The sequence below is a fragment of the Syngnathoides biaculeatus genome, chromosome 10, assembly GCF_019802595.1.
Source record: "Syngnathoides biaculeatus isolate LvHL_M chromosome 10, ASM1980259v1, whole genome shotgun sequence".
Lineage (NCBI taxonomy): Eukaryota > Metazoa > Chordata > Actinopteri > Syngnathiformes > Syngnathidae > Syngnathoides > Syngnathoides biaculeatus.
Genome location: NC_084649.1, coordinates 30,153,555 through 30,165,751, shown reverse-complemented (window position 1 = coordinate 30,165,751; position 12,197 = coordinate 30,153,555). Strand labels below are relative to the sequence as shown.

Genomic DNA, 12,197 nt, shown 5'->3' with positions numbered 1-12,197 from the left:
TCATTACATTTTACTATGTATGGTTATACCTTGTGACCAATAAAGATGGTAAAGAGTGCAGTTACGTCAAAACTTTGGTCATTCCACTTTACTTTGTGGTTAAACTTTGTGACCAATGAAGACAGACCTTTAAATGCAGTGTTTTGAACTATATGAGAGATTGACATGTGATTTGGTAAAGTTTGTAGCATTCTTTACTCAATTCGTAGTACTTTTCAATATTTACTCAAGGCCTTGGAAAATCACAACACAAAGTGCAAAAGTAATAACATTTAATTCAAAGAAAACCATGCAACAGGTCCCCATCACCCTGATTGATTTCTCCTGTTATAGAATAAAAATCAAAACCCATACAATGCTTAGTGGGCACTCAGATGAAAGTTTACTACCTTCAGGGTATACACACAGGTTACGGGGAACAGCCCAGCCCAGAAACTAAAGAAACCAAAAAAAGAACCCCCAGAAAAAAAAACCAAATAAAACGTAAAAACAGCAAAAAAGACAAGTGAGCAAAAACCACTACAAAATGTTGATTCTGAAAACTGCCAAACACAAACTCTGTTCTCTGCAGGTCTCCCAACCAAACACTTTTCTGTCCCACAGGTTCCTCAGAATTAATCACCATCACAAAGCGCTATGAACCATGACACACACTATTTTTTCCCCCAACGTGAGTGATGAGCCTGTCGTGCATTTGTTGATACACAAGTTTCCGAGTTTCCCCTACTCTCTTGAACCAGACATGCACTTTTTAAAAGACGGCCCAACTAATTCACATCTTTGGGATTGCAAGAAGTGGGGATCTCTTTCAAGACGAAAACAGCTTGTTTGAGTATTGTTTGAGGCATGGGACATTAACTCACACAGAGAAAAAGTTGTTTTGTTTAAAAGAACTTGGAAAGGTCTTAAAAATGAACCTCCATTCAACACTCAGGGTTTCACCTAACAGCCCACTGATTTAAATACCTAACCAGAGGAACTATAAAACAGTTTCAATTATGAAGAATGCACATGGTTATTTAACAATCTGAAAGAGACCCCAAAAAAACTGTACTGTATTTTTGGGGATTATTATGAAGTCAGTCTTCTTCTGCAGACATGGTTAACTGAGAACTGGGTGATGAAGTCACCAGTCTATTACTTGCTTCCAATGGGGTGATTTAGATGACTGAGATGGTAGTTTAGGATATTGGACAAAATGACAGTTGTGTAGCCAAAGTGGTAAAGCCTGTGTTGATGATCGGGGATGTGGTGCATTTGTGTGCCTGTGCGTAAGTGTGTATTTATTCATGTGTTTATGGCTCTGTGCATGTAGATGACAGGTAGGGGTAGGGTCAGATGCATCAGTTGTATGTTTGGCCTTCAGGTGGCTGGGAAAGCTTGTAGTTCTCTTTCATTGTCATATGTTGTTTGAGCTCCAGGAGCACTGCACGCATGGTGTAACTGTTTTTCCATCTGCACAGGGAGGTCAGAGCCTTTATGTCCACCTATAAAGAACAGCAAATTATAGGCGTGTTAGGTAAACCATTACAAACCCAATAGCAAAGCTAACACAGTGCCATGAAAAAGTATCTAACTTTTTTTCCCCCAGTTTCACCACTATACCTCTAAAGATAAATGTAACTACATGAACAAAATGTAGATTTCAAATGGTGACCATGGGTAAAAAAAAAACCTCGAAGCGACATGGTTCTATATGGAAATGTACAGTAAATAAATGCCCCTTTTGTTAAATCGTGAATTAACACGGGCTAAGCAGTTAAAATCATTTTCACTGACCACAATCACAGCCGATAACCTCAAGACCTATTCAATTAAGAAATCACTTGAATACAACCTGAGAAGATTAAGAGAAATGAAAAACAATCTAAAAAAGCTGGAACAGAATACCCCAATCCCACCCCATATTTTTAGCCTTGTGCTTTTTGATGTAGTACTGTATATACAATGTTGTGAAAAAGTATTTGCCATCTTCCTGATTTCTGTTTATTTACCATATCTGTCACACAGACACACAGGTTTATATATATATAATATTTTTTTTTTTTTTAAGTGCCTTGTGAAAATATTCGCCCCCCTTGAACTTTTCAACCTTTCGCCACATTTTCGGCTTCAAACAAAGATCTAAAATAAAATAAAAAAATATAAAGAATTAACAAGTGGGACACAATTCTGAAGTGGAACGAAGTTTATTGGATGGATTTGATTGATTGATTTTTCAACAAAAACCTGACAAGTGGGGCGTGCAATATTATTCGTCCCCTTGCATTAATACTTTGTCGCGCCACCTTTTGCTGCAATTACAGCTGCAAGTCGCTTGGGGTATGTCTATCAGTTTTGCACATGGAGAGACTGAAATTCTTGCCCATTCTTCCTTGCAAAACAACTTGAACTCAGTGAGGTTGGATGGAGAGCATTTGTGAACAATATGCTATTCAACTATCTTTGATAAATGGCTTTCTTCTTGCCATTCTTCCATAAAGGCCAGATTTGTGCAGTGAACGACTGATTGTTGTCCTATGGACAGACTCTCCCACCTCAGCTGTAGATCTCTGCAGTTCATCCAGTGATCACTGGCCTCTTGGCTGCAGTTGCTGATCAGTCTTCTCCTTGTTCGAGGTGAAACTTTAGAGGGACGGCTGGGTCTTGGTAGATTTGCAGTGGTCTGATACTCCTTCCAATTCAAGATGATTGCTTACACAGTGCTCCTTGAGATGTTTAAAGTTTGGGAAAACCTTTTTATCCAAATTCAGCTTTAAACTTCTCCACAACAGTATCTCGGACCTGCCTGGTGTGTTCTTTGGTCTTCATGATGTTCTCTGCACTTTAAACAGAACCCTGAGACTCTCACATAGCAGGTGCATTTATATAGAGACTTAATTACACACAGGGGATTCTATTTATCATCATCAGTCAACATTGGATTATTCAGAGATCCTCACTGAACCTCTGGAGTGAGTTTGCTGCACTGAAAGTAAAGGGTCTGAATAATATTGCACGCATATTGCAAAGGTTGGGTTTCAGGTTTTTATTTGTTAAAAAAGTATGAAATATCCAATCAATTTCATTTCACGACTGTGTAGCACTTGTTGATTCTTGCCAAAAAAATGAACATTTTAAATCTTGTTTGAAGCCTGAAATGTGGCGAAAGGGGCTGAATACAATACAAAATACAAGGCTCTGTAAATAGATTCTCCCAGAGAAAATGAAGTAGGGTACAAGATCTCAAGAACCAATGAATCATTACTCCGATCCAAGGATATTCAAGAAGGAATCAGAAAAAAAGTAATTGGAATCCATCGGTCTCAAAAACATTACAGTCATTTCCAAGGCTTTGGGGCTCCAGCGAACCACTGTCGGAGCCATTATCCACAAATGGAGAAAACTAGGAACAGTGGCAAACCTTCTCAGAAGTGGATGACCGCCCAAAATTACTCCAAGAGTGTGACGACGACTCATTCAGGAGGTCACAAAAAGAACCTCCAACAGCATCTAAAGATCTGCAGGCCTCACTGACCTCAGTTAAGGTCAGTGTTCATGACTACCCTAAGAAAAAGACTGGCCAAAAAAAGGCATCCATGGGAGAGTTCCCAGGCGAAAACCCTATTGTCAGCAAAGAAAAAGACTGGTCTCAAATTTACAAAAAAACATCTTGATGATCTTCGAGACTTTTGGAGAAACATCTTGCGGACTGAGGAGTGAACAATTGAACTCTTTGGAAGGTGTGCAGCCCATTACATCTGGCATAAAGATTGCACATCATTTGATTAAAAAAGCATGATGCCAACAGTGAAGTATGTTGGTGTCAGTGTGATGTTCTGGGGTTGCTTTGCTGCCTCAGGACCAGTTAACTTTCTGTGATTGATGAAACAAATTCTTCTCTGTACCAGAAAATCCTTAAAGGCCGGGTGTCATCCCTATAAACATTCTAAAATGGATATTGTAATAAAAAATACATAACATTTTTCACTTCAATGTCTATACGAAAAAATAAATGTGAGTGGAGAGCGCGTCATCCATGCACAAAGTTGCAGAAGTGTCATTCTACGACATCCAAGTGGTCGCCATATTGGCTGCATCCCCCGTCCGTGACGCCACCTGTACATTCGCCAATGAAAACACGCGGTGGACCCTACTATGGGAGACGAACATGCCCCTTCTGACACAGAAGCTCTTTTTGAAAAGGAGAACATCACACAACCGAGTGAAATTATTGGGGCAATATTGCACGATTGTTTGGAGCCATATTCAGATGATATGCGATCATGGCCAAACCGCATCCCCGTCCAATCCACTTCCACGGCAGGGATGAGCCATAATGGCTCATTGCAGCCGGCCGGTGTGGCTCATTTTCGGCGCAGAGGTGGCTTATCACAGAGTCGAGCCGGGCTGCTTTAGGGGGTTGTTCATAGCCGCCGCAGTACGTGATGAACAACACCGTCAAGGCGGAGGGCTTTACTGCGTTGTCGTCGCACGCGGCTGAGTGAGGCATTGTCGGCTGCGTTCTTCAGAGCCACCACCGTCTGCAAGCCCAACGCGCAGCCTTCCCCAAAGCCATGACTGGCGAAAGCGGCGCCTTACCCAGTGTGGTTAATTTTCAGCGCCAAAATGACTTATCACTGAGACGAGCTGGTCTACTTCACAGGGATGAGAATGACCAATTTGGAAAAACACTGAAAATGGCTGTCGATTGGGGGGCGGGTGTTTGAGTTTCTTTATCTTATCTTTATTTTTTGTTCCTATCAGAACACAGAGTACACAGCACTTTGCCGGGAATTTCCACTTTTGTATGTGTTCGGTTAGACATGTTGATACCGTTTTCGGTCCTATCTGCATGGTTACACTTTTTTCAAGCCATGCCCGTCTGAAACAGTTTTTGATTCCAGCATCCTGGTCAATTGCCCTCGCTCGATCTTCATCCTTTTTTTCTAACACTTTCGCCATCGTAAAACTTTGAACACACCGTCGCTCAGTTCGCGCTAAGTCCAACGCGCCATTACTTGGCTAACTAACAAATTACACTGCGATTTCTGAGAACCAAGAACATATGTACATGGCAATGGTGAAACTCGATTAACCACTAACTCGATTGGATCATTATACTGTATAACTCTGTTGTCCAATCGAGTAATCTGCCGCAAACAACTTTTGTTTATGTCGCAAAACGCAAATATTTACACAGCCGAGCAAGTTACAACGGCATACGATAGTCGTGCTTGTGCTAGCACTAAGCTGAACCTGCAGCTCAGCCCACCACCGAGAGGCAGGCGCATGATACCCTACCACTAACCCCCCACCCCACCCCCTGAAATTTTCTCAACAGATTTGCACTTATCTCGAGAATGGTCATTTTGGTCTGAAAAAGTCGGAAATCCGCCGATCGGTGGAAAATTCTCATCCCTGACTTTAGGGCGTTGTTCATAGCTGCCGCTGTCTGCAATGAACAACACCGTCGAGCCGGGGTGCTTTCCGGCGTTGCCATCGCATGCGGCTGAGTTCGGCATTGTCTGCAGCGTTGTTCAGAGCCGCCGCCGTCCGCAAGCCCGACGAAGCAACGCAGCAGCCCAACGCTGTCCGACGCACACATAGACACATTTAGCATGCCTGTCATACGTACGCGGATCTTTTGTTACATTATGAGAGACCGATTACGTGGTCCGCCCTAACTATTATTTTTTTTTAGTAGCTATATACACTTCTTCTTCTTCTTTTCCTTTCGGCTTGTCCCGTTAGGGGTCGCCACAGCGTGTCATCTTTTGCCATCTTAGCCTATCTCCTGCATCTTCCTCTCTAACCCCAACTGCCCTCATGTCTTCCCTCACCACATCCATAAACCTTCTCTTTGGTCTTCCTCTCGCTCTTTTGCCTGGGAGCTCCATCCTCAGCATCCTTCTACCAATATACTCACTCTCTCGCCTCTGAACATGTCCAAACCATCGAAGTCTGCTCTCTCGAATCTTGTCTCCAAAACATCCAGCTTGCTGGCTGTCCCTCTAATGAGCTCATTTCTAATCCTATCCAACCTGGTCACTCCGAGCGAGAACCTCAACATCTTCATTTCCACCATCCAGTTCAGATTCCTGTTGTTTCTTCAGTGCCACTGTCTCTAATCCGTACATCATGGCCGGCCTCACCACTGTTTTGTAAACTTTGCCCTTCATCCTAGCAGACACTCTTCTGTCACATAACACACCAGACACCTTTCGCCAGCTGTTCCAACCTGCTTGGACCCGTTTCTTCACTTCCTGACCACACTCTCCATTGCTCTGTATTGTTGACCCCAAGTATTTGAAGTCGTCGACCCTCGCTATCTCTTCTCCCTGTAGCCTCACTCTTCCCCCTCCACTTTTCTCATTCACGCAAAAATATTCTGTTTTACTTCGGCTAATCTTCATTCCTCTCCTTTCCAGTGCATGTCTCCATCTTTCCAATTGTTCCTCTGCGTGCTCCCTGCTTTCACTGCATATGACAATATCATCTGCGAACATCATGGTCCAAGGGGATTACAGTCTAACCTCATCTGTCAGCCTATCCATTACCACTGCAAACAGGAAGGGGCTCAGAGCTGATCCCTGATGCAGTCCCACCTCCACCTTAAATTCCTCTGTCACACCTAAGGCACACCTCACCATTGTTCTGCTGCCATCATACATGTCCTGTACTATTTTAACATACTTCTCTGCCACACCAGACTTACGCATGCAGTACCACAGTTCCTCTCTTGGTACTCTGTCATAGGCTTTCTCTAGATCCACAAAGACACAATGTAGCTCCTGCTGACCTTCTCTGTACTTTTCCACGAGCATTCTCAAGGCAAATAATGCATCTGTGGTACTCTTTCTAGGCATGAAACCATACTGTTGCTCGCAGATACTTACTTCTGTCCTGAGTCTAGCCTCCACTACTCTTTCCCATAACTTCATTGTGTGGCTCATCAACTTTATTCCTCTATAGCTCCCACAGCTCTGAACATCCCCTTTGTTCTTAAAAATGGGAACTAGAACACTTTTCCTCCATTCTTCAGGCATCTTTTCGCCCGCTAGTATTCTGTTGAATAAGTTGGTCAAAAACTCCACAGCCATCTCTCCAAATTGCTTCCATATCTCTACCGGTATGTCATCAGGACCAACTGCCTTTCCAGTTTTCATCCTTTGTAGTGCCTTTCTGACTTCCCCCTTAGTAATCATTTCCACTTCCTGGTCCTTCAGTCTTGCCTCTTCAACTCTTCCTTCTCTCTCATTTTCTTCATTCATCAACTTCTCAAAGTATTCTTTCCATCTATTTAGTACACTACCGGCACCAGTCAACACATTTCCATCTCTATCCTTAATCACCCTGACCTGCTGCACATCCTTCCCATCTCTAGCCCTCTGTCTGGCCAACCTGTAGAGATCCTTTTCTCCTTCTTTCATGTCCAACCTGGTGTACATGTCTTCATATGCCTCTTGTTTAGCCTTTGCCACCTCTACCTTTGCCCTACGTCGCATCTCGATGTACTCCTTTCGCCTCTCCTCAGTCCTCTCAGTATCCCACTTCTTCTTCGCTAATCTCTTTCCTTGTATGACTCCCTGTATTTTGGGGTTCCACCACCAAGTCTCCTTCTCCCCTTTCCTACCAGATGACACACCAAGTACTCTCCTGCCTGTCTCTCTGATCACCTTGGCTGTCGTCGTCCAGTCTTCCGGGAGCTTCGGTTGTCCATTGAGAGCCTGTCTCACCTCTTTCCGGAAGGCTGCACAACATTCTTCCTTTTTCAGCTTCCACCACATGGTTCTCTGCTCTACCTTTGTCTTCTTAATCTTCCTACCCACCACCAGAATCATCCTACATACTACCATCCTATGCTGTCGAGCTACACTCTCCCCTACCACTACTTTACAGTCAGTAACCTCCTTCAGATTACATCGTCTGCACAAAATATAATCTACCTGCGTGGTTCTACCTCCGCTCTTGTAGGTCACTATATGTTCCTCCCTCTTCTGGAAATAAGTGTTCACTACAGCCATCTCCATCCTTTTTGCAAAGTCCACCACCATCTGCCCTTCAAAGTTCCTTTCCTGGATGCCGTACTTACCCATCACTTCTTCATCGCCCCTGTTTCCTTTACCAATATGTCCATTACAATCTGCACCAATCACAACTCTCTCGCTGTCTGGGATACTCAGAACTACTTCATCTAGTTCCTTCCAGAATTTCTCTTTCAACTCTTGGTCACATCCTACCTGTGGTGCATAGCCGCTAACCACATTATACATAACACCCTCAATTTCAAATTTTAGTCTCATCACTCGATCTGATACTCTTTTCACCTCCAAGACATTCTTAGCCAGCTCTTCCTTTAAAATAACCCCTACTCCATTTCTCTTCCCATCTACTCCGTGGTAGAATAATTTAAACCCTGCTCCCAAACTTCTAGCCTTAGTACCTTTCCACCTGCTCTCTTGGATGCACAGAATATCAACCTTTCTCCTAATCATCATGTCAACCAACTCCTGTGCTTTTCCTGTCATAGTCCCAACATTCAAAGTCCCTACACTCAGTTGTAGGCTCTGTGCATTCCTCTTTTTCTTCTGACGCTGGATCCGGTTCCCTCCTCTTCTTTGTCTTCGACCCACAGTAGCTGAATTTCCACCGACGCCCTGCAGGTTAGCAGTGCCGGGGGCGGGCGTTGTTAACCCGGGCCACGACCGATCCGGTATGAGATTCTTTAGATGAACGCTCATATTTGTTTGGCACAGTTTTTACGCCGGATGCCCTTCCTGACGCAACCCTCTGCATTTATCCGGGCTTGGGACCGGCCTACAGATTGCACTGGTTTGTGCCCCCATAGGGCTGCATTAGTAGCTATATACACACCTACTTGTAATTTGGAACCCACGAAGCTCTCGTCCTCTGCACCCGTGCAATCCATTTTTCATGTCGAACCGGATCTCTTGCAAACTTATGAAGAGTAAATCAATCTTCGCGAGTGTTCAAGGAATGTCCAGCAATGCAACAAGCCGGAATTTTGGCTAACACGAAGGAACAACAAGCTACCTTCCTGGAGGTAAAACTAATAGAAACAAACGAGTCCACTTGAGGGCGGTCACTGTACGTCACTTCCTTCTTCTTCTCGAAAACAAGTACCTCGAGAGGATTTTCATAGCGGGAGTTACAAAAAGCTGTATACGTCAAAATCGTGTTTTATGGTGAAAAAACACATGGGTCCATGTCGGCTGGCGTTTTTTCATTAATAACATACTAAAAATCCTGCATTTCATGACAGTAGAGGGCGGCACTGATTGCCGGAGACAAATTCTTTATGTGTTGTTACATACGTGTCTATTAAAGCTGATTCTAATTGAGTTTGACGGCACGAACTGATTGCTTCAGGATTCTACGGTAAACAACAGAATACATTGTTCCATCAATCACAGCAAGTTGTCCTGGTACTGAGGTAACAAACAGCCCCAGACCATCACACTGGGACCACCATGGTTCGCTGTTGGCATAATGTTCTTTTTACCAAAGGCTGTGCTATTTGTAAGGCTAGATGCAACAGCTCGCACACCTTCCAAAAGTTCAATTTTTGACCCGTCAGTCCACAGAATATTTCTCTAAAAGTCTTGAGAACCATCAAGATGTTTTTTTTGCAAATGTGAGCAGAGCCTTAGTATTCTTTGCAGACAGGGGTTTTCACCTGACTCTCCCAGGGATGCCGTTTTTGTGAGTGTCTTTCTTATGATAGTCATGAACATTTACCTTCACTGAGGCCAGCAGGTCTTTAGATATACTTCGAGGTTCTTTTGTGACCTCCTCGATAAGTCGTCATTAAACTCTGAGTAATTTTAGTTGGTCATCAACTCCTGGGAAGGTTTCCCACTATTCTGGATAACGGCTCTTGACAGTGGTTCACTATACCCCAAAAGACTTCGAAATGGCTTTGTAACCTTAACCAGACTGATGGGTTTCAATCACTTTTTTTCCCCTGATTTCTTTTTGAATTTCTTTGGATCATGGCATTATGAATTGGTTCTTGTGCTCTTGTAGCTTAGTTCCCCTTCTCTGACAGATTCTACTTAAGTGATTTGTTGATTTAACAAGTATAGTAGTAATCAGGTTTGGTTGTCACTTGTGAAATTAAACTCACCATTCACAAATTTGAGGTTAGTCACTAACTGATTTAACGAAGGGCAATTACTTTTTCACACAGGGTCAGAAAGGTTTGGAGTTTTGTTGTGCCTTCTTAAATTGTCATTGGAAAACAGCATTTTGTATTTCCCGGGTCGTTTGAGTGATAGAATTGGCTTGATTTGAAACATTTTTGATAGCCGTGCAAAAATAAATAAATAAATAAATCGGGAAGTGGGCACATTCATTTTCACGGTACTGTATAATATGATTAAAGGCTATGACCCACAGGTAGGATGTGACCTAGAGGTGAAAGAGAAATTCTGGAAGGAGCTAGATGATGTACTTATGAGCATTCCAGGCACAAGAGTTGTGATTGGTGCAGACTGTAAAGGACATGTTGGTGAAGGAAAAATGGGTTATGAAAAAGCTATCAGTGAAGCAACCAGGAAAGGAACTTTGAGGGACAGATGGTGGTAGACTTTGCAAAATGGAAATGGCAGTGCTGAATACTTGTCCAGAAGAGGCAGGAACATAGGGTGACCTACAAGTGTGGAGGTGGAAGCACACAGATGGATTTTGTTCAGACGGAAAAATCTGAAGGTTACCGAGTGTAAGATAGTGGTAGGGGAAAGTTTAGTGAATCAGCATAGGATGGTGGTAAGTAGGATGACTCTGGTGGTTGGGAGGACGATGAAGAAGACAAAGGTAGAGCAGAGATCCATGTGGAAGAAGTTAAGAAAGGAAGAGAGTTGTGCAGCTTTCTGAAGAGGTGAGACAGGCTCTTGGTGGAAAGGAAGAGCTCTCAGAAGACTGGACTATTACAGCCAAAGTAATCAGATAGCCAGGGGGGTACACTGTGTATCTTCTGGCAGGAAAGGGGAGAAGGAGACTTGGTGAAGGAACCTCAAAGTACAGGTCGTCATACGAGAAAGAGGTTAACGAAGAAGTCGGGCACATTGAGTAGAATACATTGAGATGCAACATAGGGTAATAGTGGAGGTGGTGAAGGCTCAACAAGAGGTATATGACGACATGTACAACAGAGGTTGGATAATAGAGGAGAAGAAAAGGATCTGTACAGATTGGCCAGACAGATGGATGGAGATTGGGAAGGATGTGGAGAAGGTAAGGGTGATTAAGCCTCGAGATGGAAATATGTTGACTGGTGCCAGTAGAGTGCTAGATGGAAGGAAAAATACTTTGATAAGTTGCAGAAATTGTGAGAAAGAAGAGTAGACACAATTGTGGTGGAGCAGGAAGGTGCAATGATTAGTAAGGGGAAGTTAGAAAGGTACTAAAGACCTCCGGAAATATCTGTCTGATTTTTAAAGAATTTATTACCCAACTATCGTGGAAATTAGTATTTGCTCACCGACAAACAGGCAAGATTTCTTACTCTCAAAGACCTGTATATTATTCCAGCACGTCCTCCACTCATTATCTTTATTAATGGCACTCGTTTGAACTCATAGGTATCAAAGACAATTTCCAGCACCTAAAACAGTCTCACTCCAAACTCCACAATAGCCAAGACCAAAAAGATGCAAAAGGACAACAGAAACAAAATTGACGTGTACCAGGCTGGGCAAAAGGTAAGCAGCTTGGTGTGAAGAGATCAACTGGGTGCAATTATTAGAAAATAGAAGACATGAGACCACTGATAATCTCCCTCAATTTCAGGCTCCACGCAAGATCTTACCCAGTGGAGTCAAAATGATCACAAGAACTGTGAGCAAAAACCAGAGAACCACACGGGGGGACCGAGTGAATGACCTAAAAAGGGCTAGAACTAAAGTAACAAAAGCTACCATCACAACACTGCCAGGGACTCCAATCCTGCAGTGACAGATGGGTCCCTGCTCGAGAACACATGGAACACCGTACCCACTGTGAAACAAGGGGGTGAAAATTTTATCCTTTTGTGCGTTTTTTTTTCTGAAAAGGGAGCAGAACGACTGATCTGTGGAGAGGGACAATTGAATGAGGCTATTTAACGTGAGGTTTTGAGTGAAAACCTCCCTTTTGATAAACCCCCTAACAGATTGCTCAAATCCCCAAGATAAAAATTGACCACAATGCCCCAA

At 43.2% G+C, this 12,197-nt stretch overlaps 1 protein-coding gene across 1 annotated transcript in view; it reads right to left on the bottom strand.

Annotated features, from left to right (window-relative positions):
* Positions 1-257: 257 nt before the first annotated feature.
* ube2v1 (ubiquitin-conjugating enzyme E2 variant 1) overlaps positions 258-12,197 on the bottom strand; it is a 30,433-nt gene continuing 18,493 nt past the window's right edge. The window contains exon 5 of the mRNA XM_061833955.1: positions 258-1,487. Coding sequence (XP_061689939.1) covers positions 1,344-1,487 — 144 coding nt within the window. The 3' untranslated portion in view covers positions 258-1,343. The remainder of the gene's footprint in view (positions 1,488-12,197) is intronic.